This window comes from Puma concolor, chromosome D2 (genome assembly GCF_028749965.1).
Source record: "Puma concolor isolate L17-30 chromosome D2, mPumCon1.1.hap2, whole genome shotgun sequence".
Taxonomy (NCBI): Eukaryota; Metazoa; Chordata; class Mammalia; order Carnivora; family Felidae; genus Puma; species Puma concolor.
The window spans coordinates 17,474,123-17,489,727 of NC_141677.1; the positions used below are offsets into that span (position 1 = coordinate 17,474,123).

Sequence of the window (15,605 nt, forward strand, 5' to 3'; positions counted from 1 at the left end):
ATGAGTTTGAGCAAATCACTTTTCTCTGTCTACGCTAGTTTCCCCAACCATTGGGGAAGATAAATGCAACTTTCTTCTTCTTAAATTTTTTTTTTAACATTTATTCGTCTTTGAGAGACAGAGAGGGACAGAGCATGAGCAGGGAAGGGGCAGAGAGAGGGAGACACAGAATCCGAAGCGGCTCCAGGCTCTTGAGCTGTCAGCACAGAGCCCGATGCAGGGCTCGAACTCAGGAACTGCGAGATCATGACCTGAGCCGAAGTCGGACGCTCAACCGACTGAGCCACCCAGGGCGCCCCAGCAACTATCTTCTTCTTCTTAACAGGCGTGTCAGCATGTCTATAGCACTCAGAATTTCTTAGATGAAAGTTTCTACTAAACAGGATTCATTTCAGGAAGTTCCTTGACTTTGCCCCCAAATATATGATACACAGAAAGCCTGGCTTTTGCTCTTTGTGACGGGTTTAGAAAAGAGTGCAGAGATTAGACACAGTTGATGCTATCTAGCTATTGGTAATTGATGTAGGAACATGAGTATTACTTCTGAAATGTAGCTTTCCTGACCTCTCTGGTCTCTATTCTATGATGTTTTCAAAACAGCTTAATCGGGGCTGTCCATATTGCTGGGTCTTCAGCCAGAATGGAGAATGTCCTGTGGTCTCCCCCAGGGGTGAGGTCTTAAGCCTTGAGGACAGAGCCCATTCTCCTTCTAGCGACCAAAGGAGCTCCACCATACCCTGTGGACAGGGAGTTCACCTTGGCCGTGTGCAAGGTGGCAGGCTGGAGGCACCAGACCAGCAGAGAGAAGGGACAAAGAGGTGGGCAGAGAGGCTCCCTGGGCCACCTGTGTGACCACTATGGCCTTCTTGAAGTCTCTTGGCTGTCCCTGGAGCCACTTGACCATTGTCCTTACGGGGCAGTCAACAGGAGAGGGGATGTGGTGACGGGTGGCCAGATGGCATTTAAAACAAATGTTCAAGAGAATTTGGATGGGTGGGCATGAGGAAGAAGGGCTTTCCAACCAAATGGACTGATGGGCACAGAGCCAGGAGGGAGAATGCACCTGACCGTCTGAGGCTTTGGTGATGTGCTGGGAGGCAGGGAAGCCAGTGAAGTCCAGAGAGAATTTAGGTCTAAAGTGGTAACGAAAAGGGAGATATCCAAGTTACTGGCAAGTTTTTCCCTTTCATCCACCTCTCATTCATTTACAAAGTATTTATTGAGGCACCTGGGTGGCTCAGTCAGTTGAGTGTCTGACTCTTGATTTCAGCTCAGGTCATGATCCCAAGGTGGTGAGATCGAGCCCCACGTCAGGCTCCACTGAGCACGGACCCTGTTTAGGATTCTCTCTCTCTCTCCCTCTCAAAAAAAAAAAAAAAGTACTTATTAAGGTCTCCCCTTGGGCACTGGCCAGTGACTTTCATTTGCTCGGAAGAGGGAGCCCTTAAAAGAGGTGTGAGCCACCCTCCCTTCCTGTCTTGCATTAGACAAGCGTCAGGTTCATGGATACCAACACACATATTTCATACATTCAGTGTTCTGAAGCATCTCACCCTCTAGAAATGTGAATGACTCATGGCACTTGATAATTTCAATGTATCTATATTTTCAGAGAATTTAAATCCATATTTTCACAGAAATTAAAAAAATAAAATACAATCTTGGAAACTGAACAGACAACTGTTTTCACTTTTCCATATCTGTTTCCTTTTTTTTTTTTTTTTTTTTGGTAACATCTTGGTATTTCAATGGCATATCTGGTTCAAGGGATTCGAGGACATGGATTCAATCCAAGCAGGGACAGTATAGTGAAATATTATGAGAGTCAGAAGGCTATCTTTTTTATTGCATGAAGTTTTGACCAAGTCCCTGAGCTCTGGCTAATGATGAAAGAGGTACAAGAACAAACAGACTCGCATCTCCTGCCAAGCAGAGAGCTCTAGTGGATTCCACTGAACTCCCCAAGAGAGCTGGGATGACCGTCTACAGATCCCAAAGTGGTGATGTGCACAAGCCAAGAGCCAGGAGCCCATTTAACTAATGTCGGGGCAGCCTGAAGAGAAGGCAGGAAAATGCATTCCCCATCAAAGAGTGCTTAGGTGTCAAGAACAGTTTAGAAGAGTGAGTGGAATTTCCTTGACTTCTCAGTCAATAAATCACTGCCCATTCTTTTATACCTTCCTCCCCAGCAGTCATTTTTATCTCTCCCATTCTCTCTCCCTCTCACAACATTTATACGTTCTTGTTAAACCAAAGACTATATATGAATTTGAAGCCGTTTTCACATTGTCTTAGTTCAGTTCAGGCTGCTCTAACAATAATACCATGGATTTGGGGGCTTGCACAACAAACATTTATTCCCATGGCTCTGGAAACTGGGAAGGCCGAGATGTGGGTATCTGGGGAGGCCCGCTTCCTGGTTTGCAGATGGCTGCCTTCTCCCTCATGCGGTGGAGAGCAACGAGAGAGGCATGCGATTTCCTATTTTCGTATGAAGGCAATATACCATCATGGGGGCCCCATCCTCATGACTTAATCGCCTCCTGAGAGCCCCACCTCCAGATGCCAGACACTGGGGATTAGGGATTCAACACAGGAATTTGGATGGACACTGAAGTTAATCTGAGATCAAGCTATAAAGGAGATGAACTGTTTCTTTCGTGTCTACTGCTACTTAAAAAAACCTTTTTTTTTAAGTTTATTGATTTATTTTGAGAGAGAGAGAAGTGGGGAGGGGACGAGCCCAATGTGGGGCTAGAACTCACAAACTGTAAGATCATGACCTGACCCCAAACCAAGAGTCAGACGCTTAACCGACAGTCACCCAGGCACCCCTCTACCCACTATGTATTTGAGCTAGGTCTTAAGGATGGGATTTCTATTTTTAGAGATGGTGGGGTGGGAATTTCAGATGAAGGGGAAAAAAGAACGAACAGTTGCTTCTAGACTTATTCAGATTCTTATAGAGGGCTGAAAATCTCAGAGGCTTTCTATTTTTTTTTTTTTTTTTTTTTTGGGACAGAGAGAGAGCATGAACGGGGGAGGAGCAGAGAGAGAGGGAGACACAGAATCGTAAACAGGCTCCAGGCTCTAAGCCATCAGCCCAGAGCCTGACGCGGGGCTCGAACTCACAGACCGCGAGATCGTGACCTGGCTGAAGTCGGACGCTTAACCGACTGCGCCACCCAGGCGCCCCTCAGAGGCTTTCTAAAGGTGTATTTTCAAGCAACTAGGAGATATTTGTTGTTTTCGAGAAGCCTTTTAGCATTTTTCAGAGCAGTTAAGCCGGTCGTCTTTCCTATGTAAAATATGATGTCAACAGAGAAAGATCCACTTTTGAGCCTCATGCGGGTCATGTGGCTTTGCCTGGAGAAGATGATTGTGTTCCTGAAGGGGCAGGGAGTGCCTCACACCTGCCTGGACTTGGTGACAGACCATGGTCGTCTCAGTAAAAGCTCTCCCTATGGCCGGAAAAATAACCCAAAGCACATTTTTTTCTGCCAACAGAAGATTTGTAAACTCATCTCCTTGTCTTTCCTTCGTTCTCCCTTGTCTTAGCATGAGCGTTGCCCTCCAATGGCCAGGGTACTAGTCTTCTAAATAAACCAGGAGCACTCTGGCCCATTGCCCATTCTTTCTGGGTGTGGGAGTGAATAGCAGAGAACAGTCCTCTTGAAGGGTAGCATCTGGAATAACTAGTCACAGATGTAGGAATGAATCATCATGCTCAGGGAGCCTGCCTGCAGCCAAGCTGAAAGCATCTGTAAGGAAGGCTGGCTTTACCCACCGGTACACTGCCGTGTCACGTCATCAAAAGAATCCCTTCCCCAAACTGTCAGCTATTTGCCACAGCGTCTGGAATTTCACCATTAGGTTCAGCAACCGACTCGCAAAATGTTAGAGCTGGTCAATTACCTCTTGGAAGCAGAGCTAGAATGTTTGTCCTGTGGTTTTCCATTACCCTGCAGGGCATCTCCATGGGGGGAGTGGGCACACAGATTGCGTGGGTGGGGGGCGCCTGTGTGTCTCAGTCGGTTAGGCATCTGACTCTTGATATTGGCTCAGGTCATGACCTCATGTTTCGGGAGATCGAGCCCCAAGTGGGGCTCTGGGCCTACATCCTGCTTGGGATTCTCTCTCTTCTCTCTCCCTCTCTCTGCCCCTTCCTGGCATGCTCTCTCTCTCTCAAAATAATTTAAACAAACATGAAAAAAGAAAACAAACAAACCAAAAGCCCTCACAAATTACTTGCTTGGGACAACAAATCCATTCAACAGACATTTGTACTGACAGCCTATTCAACATTCAGCTGTACAGGAGAGACTTTGGGACGGGCAACAGAAAGAAAGGAGCCCTGCCCCTATCTTCAAAAAAGAAGATCAAAGTCCTGAAATAGCCACACATAAACACCAAGAAACCTTCCATGTAGGTAAATATGACAAATATAGCTTTATATATATATATATATATATATATATATATATATATATATATATACATATATAAATAATTTTCTCCTTCAGTTTCAGTTAAGTTTTCTATCACAGCGATTTAATTCCTATGAATTTCTTATAATCTGGAAGTTTCCTTTAGTTATCCCTTATCACCCAGAGCATGGACTTCACATACTTTGGGTGATGGCCCCGATTTATCTCATATCATATTTCTATTATGATTTCTCTGGCCGTAAATCATATTTGATCTGAAATATACATAATTGGGCTGTGCTTTTTTGAAGGCAACATTTATTTTTGCAACTGCTTGGAAAACCACATGGGACCAAGCTTTAGTAGCACAGAAGCCTTCCTACGTGAATTTCAAAGCAAGTTCAAAGATGTTAGTTAAGTTTCCAGAATACATCTTTAAGCATTACCCACACCCCATATGAAACAAAGATTAGGGGGATAATAATGCTAACTATGTAACATTCATTCATTCATTTATTCATGATTCATTCAACAAATAGTCAGTGAGCACTTGCTCTGAAGCAGGCTTTCTTGTTCCTCGCAATAAACAAGAGAGATAAGGTTCAGTGGATTCAGGTTAGTAAACTGAGCATATACATAGCATTGACTTCAATAGAGAGAATAATAATACCAAACTCTTCTCAACCTGGTGGCTTCAGAGTCATTCACATACCCTGTAACCCACACTATTATCTGGTGGCTTTTCCCACTGCTTCAATATATTATGCTGAGAACATTGTTGATAGTTTTTTTTTTTTTTTTTTTTTTTTTTTTTTGAGAGAGAGAGAGAGAGCGCGCAGGGGAGGGGCAGAAAGACAGGGAGACACAGAATCGGAAGCAGGCTCCAGGCTCTGAGCTGTCAGCACAGAGCCCAAAGCAGGGCTGGAACTCATGAACGGCGAGATCATGCCCTGAGCTGAAGTCGGTTGCTCAACCTACTGAGCCACCCAGGCGCCCCATAGCAATAACTTTTCTCATAGATCTTGTCACACTGATGACATTCCAAAAATATCTTCTTAGGATTTCTGGGCCAGAATATGATAAGGCTACCTCACATTTAAAACAGAACTTTGCAAGTTATTTCCAGGACTGTGTTCAGAATTATCCAAGTACTACTTTAGAGGCAAAGACCTTAAGTAGCAGCTGAAATGCACATTTTTTGTTCGAAGAGTTCTAAATTCTCATCTGAGACCTGTTATTGTCTTGTACAAAACAGCAAGATGGTAAGGCGGATGAGGGCTCTGTATAATTGTAATTGTTGTGGTCTGGAACACACTTCAAAATGACAAACCTGGCCCCGCTATTGTTGCTTTTCTGCCTACGAAAACTTTCCGTGCCTCTTCAGTTTGCAAATAGCGAGCTGCTGAGAGTTCTTGTGATTTCTGAGATTCCAAAGTAAAGCCTGTCATTTATTTCATCCGTGGTTTGGGAGGAAGCAAAGACCACGCAGCCGCTCGGGGAAAAGCTGTTCACGTGCAAGGGCAAGACCAAGTACAGGTGTGCTGGCCGCCGGCCCCTACACCTGTCCTGCAGTTCATTTAGGGAAAGGCACTGTGAACACTTCATTTCACGTCTCCGTCTCTTTAAGAGGAGCGGGAACGAATTTTCTTCGACCGCCCGGACTCTAGTCCAGTCTCCCCAGGTCGTCCCGTTCGGCCTCCTAGCCGCCCGCCCGGCGCCCACCCCTTCTCTGTCGCTCATGGCGCCCGGACCCTGCCCCCGTGTCTTGGCTGGGCTCCAAGAAGGCGAGGAAGATGGCTCATCAAGGAAAGGGGCAGGACAGGGATGAGGCGGCCGGTGGCTCGGTCCTGAAATCGGGCTTTCTTGGCACACGGGAGGGAGAAAACTTTCCTTTGTCAAACAAGTGACCACGTGGCGCTATGGCGGTCACCAGCAACCCCGTCAGACCGCGGGCCGCGGACTTGGGGGCGCGCCCGCCATCTGCTCAGCAGCCCAAGGGAAGCCCTGAAAACTGGGGGAGCGGCAGGAAAGCACGAGAGCAATAAAGGCCCGGTAGAGTGGCGTGGAGGGCGGGGTTCCGGGAGTAGGGGGCGCGGAGGGTGGGGTTCGCGAGAGGGGGCGGATCCGGGAGGGGGCGGTGGGCAGGATCCCCGGGAGTGGGCGGGTTCGGAGGCGGGGTTCCCGTGGTGGGGCGGGCTCGGTGGGCGGGGTTCTCGGGGGTCGGGGTGGAGAGGGCGGGGTACCGCGGGGGGCTGGCGTGAGGTCGCGGGGCTCCCCCGGGCCGGGAGGGGGCGGAGGGCGGAGTACTCGGGGTTAGAGGGGTGCGCGGGGTTCCCAGAGTTGGGCGGGCGCGGAGGGCGGAGTGCCCGAGGGCGGGGAGGTTGCGGAGGGCGGGGTTCCGGGGGGTGGGCGGGCTCGAGAGGCAGGGTCCTCGGGGGTGTCGGGAGAGCGGGGGTACACGGGGGTGCGAGGCGAGGGGTTTCAGGGGCGGGGAGTTTGTCGGGGGGGCGGGGTTCCCGGGGGTGGCCGGGCTCGGGGTGCAGGGTCCTGTCTGGTGTGCGGGGGGGCGGCGTCCCCGGGGGTGCGGGCGCAGAGGGCGATTCCCGGGGCCGCGGGGTTCCCGGGTCGGGCGGGCGCGGGGGCGGGGCTGGGGGCGGAAGGGCGCCGCGCTCGCGGGCGGGGAGGGGGCGGGGCTCGCGGGGCGGGGCTCCGGGCTGCGGGGGTGGCGCGGCGCGGGGAGGGGCGCGGGTGGGGGGAGCGGCGGGCAGGCCGGGCATGGCGTCGATGGCGGCGGCGATCGCGGCCTCGCGCTCGGCGGTCATGAGCGGGAACCGGCCTCTGGACGACCGGGAGCGGAAGCGCTTCACCTACTTCTCGTCGCTGAGCCCCATGGCCAGGAAGATCATGCAGGACAAGGAGAAGATCCGCGAGAAGTACGGGCCCGAGTGGGCGCGGCTGCCGCCCGCGCAGCAGGACGAGATCATCGACCGGTGCCTGGTGGGGCCGGGCGCCCCGGCGCCCCGCGCCCCCGGGGACCCCGGGGACTCCGAGGAGCTGGCGCGCTTCCCCGGCCTGCGCGGGCCCACGGGCCAGAAGGTGGTGCGCTTCGGGGACGAGGTAGGTGCGGGCGGGGCCGGGGACCCTCTCCCCTCCCCTCGTGGCCCCTCCAGGTTGCGGGGGTCCGGGCTGGCAAGAAGGCGCGGAGATGGGAGTGGGCGCGAGGGGCGTCCCAGGGCCGGGGACGCGGGGCTAGGGGCTCCCCAGGGGGAGTTTGAGAATCGCCGTGAGGAGGGGTCTTTAAAGACCCTCCATCTAGACTTGCTCTGCTGGGCCTCACCGGATCCAGAGACTTCTCCGAGCCATAGACTCGGACCAGAGTGGAAACGGCAAGGAATTTTCAGCCAGCCGAACCTGAGTTCTGATCCACTTTGCTACTTGGCTGTATGGCCATGGGTGACTTAACCTCCTAGAGCCTCAGTCCCCACCCCCCTTCCTGGTGTAAGCCGGAGATAATGATACCCACCCCGTGCCTGCCAGGGAAGGCACTCCGAAAGTTATATGTATTAATGTTAATATTTGTGATGAGCTGTATGGGGCAGGTGAAATTGTCAAGCAAGATAAGGAGAAGGAAGAGGTGCCTTCCAGGGTTAGGAGGCAAAACCGAAGATGTTTCCCTAAAATGTTTTCCGGGTGAGCACGCTGTGCAGCTTTGGTTTGGGGTGAGCACAGAGCCCCGTTTTTCCATCAAGAAGCTAAGGGATGAGTTTAAATGGGCTCCAGCAAGCCTTTGCTACATATAAGGGCATGTCTGCATCTCTGATCTGGACACTGTGCCCACACTTCTAGAGGAGAGAAACACTGTAAACCGTACAGGAAAAAACTCAGGGATGCCCCCTTCTAAGTCACGGAGGCCTGGGTGTTCAGTGCCGCTTGGAAACTTGGTCTTTTTCTTTTCTTCTTCTTCTCCTTCTTTGTTTGTTTCACTGAAGCCTCTTTGGTGCCATTAGAATTTGCACTGTGCCTGGCTGGCCTTTCACACTGAACTTTTACCATGAAGGGGTAAGTCAAAGGAGCAAGAAGTATACAAATGAAACCCGCATCTGTTAAGGCTGTGAGGCTGCGCTTGGCAACTTTTTCGGAGGGTGTCGTGGATTGGGGAAGGAAAGGACGGCGACTTCTAAATCTGATTTTCAGACTTGGGTGTGCTGAGACATTTATTAGTACAAAATGTTTGCGGTCATAAACCCACTTACATGTGAGGGATGTGTGAAATGCGCTGGCACCACTGCCGCCTTCTGACTGAATTCAAAGAAAAGTCTCCATTGCACTTGAAACTCTGAAGGCTTTGCCAGGAAAAACGGGTGTGGTAAACTGGAGGCATGAAAATATAGGTTCAAAATGTATTTGAGAGCTGAAACATTTTCCGTGTGAAAATCCGCATGTGTATGCAAATGTTTGCAAGTGTGTGTGCTCAGGTTCGAGCGATGAAAAAACATGCGTTCTCTCTTTGGAAAAGTCATGAGTAAGTACATATGAGAGGAAGTAAACTTGTAAGTATTTAACAGATGTTGGAGAGTGACTGTCATTTTTCCTTAGCTTGGCGTCCGGCTAAGAATACCCGCATGCCTGCTCATCATTAAAAGGCCCTTGCCATATAAGGGCTCAGTATCACTGATAAGGAAAGATGTGGCCAAGTTCATTTTGTGCTCCAGTTCCTTAACTGCGTACCACACTGAGCTGTTTCGGAGTCTGTAAACCCAGTGTGATTTAAAAGCAAATGGAACTGTTCAGTGTGGGACCTGCATGCTTCTCCAGGAGCAAACCCGCCCTGCTTTTCCCACAAAACGGGCTGGGAACGTGCCCTGACATGGCTCTGACCAACTTTAGCGCAGATGGGCAGAGAGATAGAAGACACCAAATTAGAGGAGGGGTACTTAGGAACATTGCCCGTGGGGTATTTTTGCTTGTGGTGGCTGTGTGGATTAATGGGACGAGGGGGTTTCATTTCCCAAGACCTGGCAGGAGGTTGGCCCCAGACTAGTTGGTGGTCCAGGAGGAGAGCTGTTCATGGAGAGGGCTGGCTCCTAGACACAAGGGACGATGGATGGAGACGGGGTGGGGAGTGACCGTGGGTAGGCTGGCAGACAGAGTGGCCCAAATAGGTGACCCAGGTTTGTCCAGAAGGGCCCTAAACCAGAGTGAGTAGGGCACTCTGTCCCTTCCCACTTGATCTGTCTTCTGGTGTCCCAGGGGCCTCGGCAGCCAGTCATGGAATGGGGGAGAATGCTCTCCAGAGCCCTCCAGCATCCTACCCTCTCAACTCCCCCCCCCCAACCCCCCCACCCCCGCCCCCGCACTCCCTGCCCCACATCTTCAGACAGACCTCTGATGGCTTGGTGCTTTGAGTGAATCAGCTCTCTCTGGAGCCACTGTCTGACCCTAGACGATGAGCAGGGACTATTTTTAGTACTTCAGCGAAAGATCACCGGCCTCCTGGCTTTTGAGGCCCTTTCCTAAGGCTGAAGTAGGAGGACTCTGGGCTTTGCAGTCAGTCTTGAGTTTTGGCTCCCCCAGCTTTTTGACCGGGGTGAAATCACAGACCTCTCTGAGCTTCAGCGTTCTCGCCTTTGCGATGGGAGTGACATTAACAGGATGAGTAGAGAGCGAATGTCCACGAAGGGCCTGTGGGCTTACAAGACGGTGAGAATGCCATTGACCCTTGACCAACATGGGTTTGAAGCGCGTGGGTCCATTTATATGCATTTTTTTCCTGATCAGCACAGTCCTGTAAATGTGTCTTCTTTTCCTTATGAGTTTCTGCATAACATTTTCTTTTCTCTTACTCTCTTGGAAGAATACAGTAAACACACATAACTCACGAAATACATGTTAATCGACTGCTGATGTGATCGGTAAGGCTTCTGGTCGATAGTAAGCTATTAGTTAAGTTTTGGGGGAGTCGGAAGATTACATGTGGATTTTTAACTGCACAAGTGTCCCTAACCCCGGTGCTGTTCAAGCGGCAACTGTATCAGCCAGTCTCTGTTTCCACTTAACAAAAATCATTATTATGAAATAAACATATTCTTGCTGCTGCTAAGCCTGGGGTTGTCTAGTCGGGGTTGTCCAGTCAGAGTTGTCCACGTGAGAGGGAGCTGTGTCCTGGGGGGCTCTGGTGCTGTGCTTTGGGGCACGTATTTGAAGCTTTGATTTGCTCTGTCCACAGCCTGGCCATGATGTGGCCTGTCTCCGGATCGGCAGTGACATCGGCCTCAGATTGTGCCACCCCACCCTTTCAGCTACCCTGAAAGGCAAAGACATCACCTGTTTCTCTGAATACCCTGTCCCCCGTTGCCAGTAACATTTTTGTATCCCACATTTTAAGTCATATGTGACCAGCATCTAGTCATTAGAAACCTGATTGTGTGTGTGTGTGTGTGTGTGTATAAATATATATAGATAGATAGATATTTATATACACACATTTTTTTTAATGTTCATTTATTTTTGAGAGAGCACACAACAGAGCGTGAACAGGGGAGGGGCAGAGAGAGAGGGAGACACAGACTCTGAAGCAGGCTCCAGGCTCCGAGCTGTCAGCACAGAGCCTGACATGAGGCCGGAACTCCGGAACCGTGAGATCATGACCTGAGCCGAAGTCAGACGCGTAAGTGACTGAGCCACCCAGGGGCTCTGAAACCTGATTGCATAATGATGGCCATCGATTCTGGTGGCCACGAGTATGGTCAGGGGGGACTGCTCTGTGTAGGACTGCTCAGCACTGTGGCATCTGTGTTCATTTTTACCCTCGCTGTCTGTACAGAGAGAAGACCAGGGCTCAGATCCCCCTCCCCTTGCCGGGATGACCAGCCTGGCGCAGGAGGAGATTGGCTGCCTTTGTGCATTGGCCAGGAGGGGACCTGTCAGTTTTCAGTTTTTATTTCCCTTGGGACTCAATTCGGCAAATGTTTCTCAGCCTATTACGTTAGAAACGAGAGGCCCTCTGGCTTTAGGACTGCTTAGGCTGCCCGTAATTTTCACCACCTCCTTTAAAAACTCCCCCCTCGGACATACGATCTTCGTACAGTTTCCACACAAGGCCGCCAGCCCCTCCTGCCCCCCCATCCTGTCCCCAAGCAGCTCCTGTCAGAGAATCTGGAGCTCCTGCTGGCGGCATACGTCTCTCCTAGCAAAAGAAGCGGAGTGTCCCCAGACCTGGCTTCCATTCCGGCCATGTCACCAGCAAGGCGACCCCTGCTCAGGGCGTAGGTCTCCCTCCATGAAATGAGTGGCAGTCCTGGCTTGGAGTGACATAGATGCTGGGACATGCCCTTCTGGTCCCGTACGTGGTATGAACGTTAAGGCGTGTTTGCAAGAGGATGCCTTTCGCAGTCCGACTTCCCCTGCCACCCTCTAGCAGTAAAGTCTGGGGAATGGCTTACTCTGGGAGATGAGAAGGTCTTCGTTTTAGAAGGTTTTCGAGATCACCCAGTCTGCTTCTGCTGCTTGCCGTTATCAAGTAGGGGGGAGAAAAAAAACCCCAAAGCTGAATGTTTGCGACCACTCCCAAACCCCTTGCCACCCGTCTCGCAGGATCTGGGTCACGTTCTAGGCTCCACACAGGGACCCAGCAGGTAAGCCTGGAAATTTGGTGTGTTGACTTCTCCCGGACCCACTTGTGCCTCCCGCCTCTCGTAAAGTAGATGAAGCTGGGTAGGAAGGGTGTTGCCGTGTGCCAGCCCCCCGCGACCCTGATCTGGATTTTGCACGTTGCAGAACACAGAGGTTTAGGGCCCTGGGGCCACACAGCACCACCCCCTCTCGAACAGCAAGACCAGCCGCTGTGGGAAGGAAGTGTCCCTCCTGGGCACCCGCCTCCGGCCTCCTCCCGCAGGGATCTGGGGGCTGGCTGGCTGCCCCCTTGCCCCCCTCCGCCTTCACCTCATTTCTGGGGCTGAGCCTTGGCCTCCCTGACTCCCTTGACACCCTCTGCCCATCCTGCACTTCTCGGGCCTCTGGGGGTCCATGCCTTGCCAACCCCCCCTCCCCCACCCCTCTCGCCCTTGCTCCCAGCCTTTCCCACAAGTGATTGCGGGGTGGGGGGGGGCCCTCCGAGGCCAGGGGCTCAGCATGGAATATCCCGGTTCGGCAAACCTGGCGAAGCTGCTGTCTGTGCTCAGCGTCCTCGGGGCTTTTTCCTCCTCCTCAGGGTGCAGGCTGGCCAGCCTAGATTTTTTTCTTTTTTTTTTGTTAAGTTTATTTATTTTTCTTAGTAACCGCGATACCCAACTTAGGGCCCGAACTCAATGACCCTTAGATCAAGAGCCACACACTCTGCTGACGGAGCCAGCCAGGCACCCCTTGCTTGTGTCTTTTAAAAAATTAACTAATTAAATTGTTACAAAATACGTAAAATCGTGTACCTGTATGTTACTGTTCAGAAATCCAAACCATGCAGGAGCAGCATTGTGAAGCAGTTGGTAGTGTCCTTCTAGAACTTTCCTCAAGTATTAACACCTTCATCAGGTTTGAGGTTGGATATGTGATGGCCTGACAGCAGACCCGTAACGTGCGCGGACCCCTCTGACCCTTCCCCTGGAGCAGTTTGGTCTTTTCTTGTTTCAGCCTTTGGCAGAAAATAAAAAATAAGAAACTAAAAAAATAAGTGGGAAATCTGAGAGTTGCTTTCTCAGTATTTGGGATTTGTTCTTTAAGGAAGGTGGAATGTGTAATTACGATTCCCACCTTCTGTCTGGTAGAGCCAGGCATGTTTTAGAAAAGATGACAGGGTCCACGTGGCTTTTTGCATCCTGGGACCTGGGTTTCTGTGCCCCGGCTCTGGACAGGAGTTGAGAATGTGGCCCTGAGTTCAGATCCGTTTCCTGGGCCGCGAGGGGGAGGCTGCTGGGCCTCCGCCTCACGCTTCCCCTTTGGGAAGGTTCTTTGCCGGGATTAGCACCTGGCCTGCTACCCCACGTAGGAGAGGAAGGGTACTGAGCAGGTGGGCCCTGGGAGCTAAGGGAGCCTGTGGTCCTCTCCCTGGCTCCTGTGGGAGGGTGTGCAGGGAAGGGGGTGGGGCAGAGCTGGGAAGCATGTGGGCAGGTCTGGAGTCCTGTCTCATTGACAGCAGTCATTTTCACACTCTCAAGAGAGTCCCTTAATTCTGGAGAAGAAAATCCTTTTGGTTTTTTTTGTTTTTTAATAATAAAGACCAGATCTGTCTTTTTTTTTTTTTTTTAATGTTTATTTATTTTTGAGAGAGAGTGAGAACAAGCTGGGGAGGGGCAGAGAGAGAGGGAGACACAGGATCTGAAGCAGGCTCTGTGCTGACAGCAGAGAACCCGACACTGGGCTCGAACTCAGGAACCATGAGATGATGACTTGAGCCGAAGTCGGATGCTTAACACACTGAGCCACCCAGGTGCCCCTAGACCTTTCTGTCTGTTGCCTTCAAACTCTCTTCCCCCTCCCCCTGCTCGCATTACCGCCGTGGCACCCAGCTTTTGTGTCTGACTTTGTGTTCCCTGTGGAACCTGCCCGCTAGTTCAGTCCTAGCTGCCTTTCCGTTGTGGGGACTGAAGTTTTGTCCTTGCGTTTATGGAAACCCTCCTATCTCAGCAGAGTTAAATATATGACACGTCAGAGGGAAAAGCATCGATCCCATAAGTAGATAAATAATGGTCCCTAAAAAGAAGCTGTTGGTTGAAAGAAAGGGCATATTTTAATCGTTCTTCTTCCTCACTCCCCTGTCTTTTTTTTTTTTTTAAAGTAAACTTTGTTTTCTAGAGCAGTTTTAGGTTGAGAGCAAAACTGAGCAGAAAGTACAGAGATTTCTTGTATTCTCCCTGCCCCCACGTACACACAGCACCCGCACCCCCCCCAACAGCCCCGCTCAGAGTGGTGCACCTGTTACCTTGGATGAACCCGCACTGATGCATCAGCATCCGCCAGAGTCAGTAGTTCACGTTGGGGCTGACTCTTGTGAGCATTCAGTGGGTCAGGCCAAACGTATGACAACACGTAGCCATCATAACGGCATAGTTTACCGCCCTAAACATCCTGTGCTCCGCCTGGTCGTCCCTCCCATCCCCAAGCCCCGCTCTCGGTACTGTCTCCATAGTTTGGCCTTTTCCAGAATGTCACGTAGTTGGAGCCAGAGAGTCTGTAGCATTTTCAGATTGGCTTCTGTCATCGAGTAATACGCGTCGCAGGCCCTTTCACAGCTTGATAGCTCATTTCTTTGTAGCGCCGAATAACAACCCATTGTCTGGGGGAACCGCGGTGTATTTATCATGCACCTGCTGAGGGACATCTCCGTTGCTTCCCAAGTCTTGGAAATTACAAGTGAAGCTGCTCTAAACATCTGCGTGCCGGTTTCTGTGCGGATGTAGGTTTTCAACTTGTCTGGTTGCATACCACGGAGTGGGATTGTCTCACCCGCTTCTACCGTGCTGCTGCTGACACGGAACAGCTCCCCAGGGACAATGTGCTCCGTGCTGGATGTGCCGGGAAGCCCAGACCACGTGACATCACTAGAGGGCCGCGACAGTCAGCGACAGAGGGGAGTTTCTGTCCCCTTCTCCAGGCTCTGCCGGCTGAGCCTGATTTCTCTGACCTATGGTATCTCACAGTTTAAATTTTTTACCTTTAAGTCAAGGTGCCACCATCTGTCAACCAGAATCTCCTCTAATTTAGGGACTTCAGGAACACAGTGACGACGTGTGGTTCCAGTGAGCACCTTGCCATGTTCCAGGATCCTGACACTGCTTCTGAATTACTCAAGAAGCACGTCTATTTCTGGGATGCTCGGTGGTTGGGATTCTAACTCCCGTTGGCACTGAAATTTAGCCAACCGTGCACTGTATTCCTACGTTCTGAGGATGTTCTGACTCCAGCAGATGAGAGTGTTTCGTCCGTAACGGTTGCATACTTCCCGTAGGTATGCAACAGTGTCGTTAGAAATGCAGCTGCACTCGTTTCGTAGGTCATCTTTGAATGCATATGGAGGAATAAGGGAATGAATGTTTTCAAATGCGAATTGCATTATGCTGGAGCCTTGCAGCATATCAGGAGACTGTTCATTTGCCTCGGGTGATTATACTAATGCGCAGAGCCCTGGTCTCGCCTTGCTCCAGAGTAGGATGGGAGAAAGCTGGCCCAGAAGGCCCGGGCTTCTCG

At 51.0% G+C, this 15,605-nt stretch overlaps 1 protein-coding gene across 1 annotated transcript in view; it reads left to right on the forward strand.

The window, feature by feature from the left end:
• Positions 1-7,163: 7,163 nt before the first annotated feature.
• CD2H1orf198 (chromosome D2 C1orf198 homolog) overlaps positions 7,164-15,605 on the forward strand; it is a 30,677-nt gene continuing 22,235 nt past the window's right edge. The window contains exon 1 of the mRNA XM_086679696.1: positions 7,164-7,544. Within this exon, the coding sequence (XP_086535822.1) occupies positions 7,203-7,544 (342 nt within the window). The 5' untranslated portion in view covers positions 7,164-7,202. The remainder of the gene's footprint in view (positions 7,545-15,605) is intronic.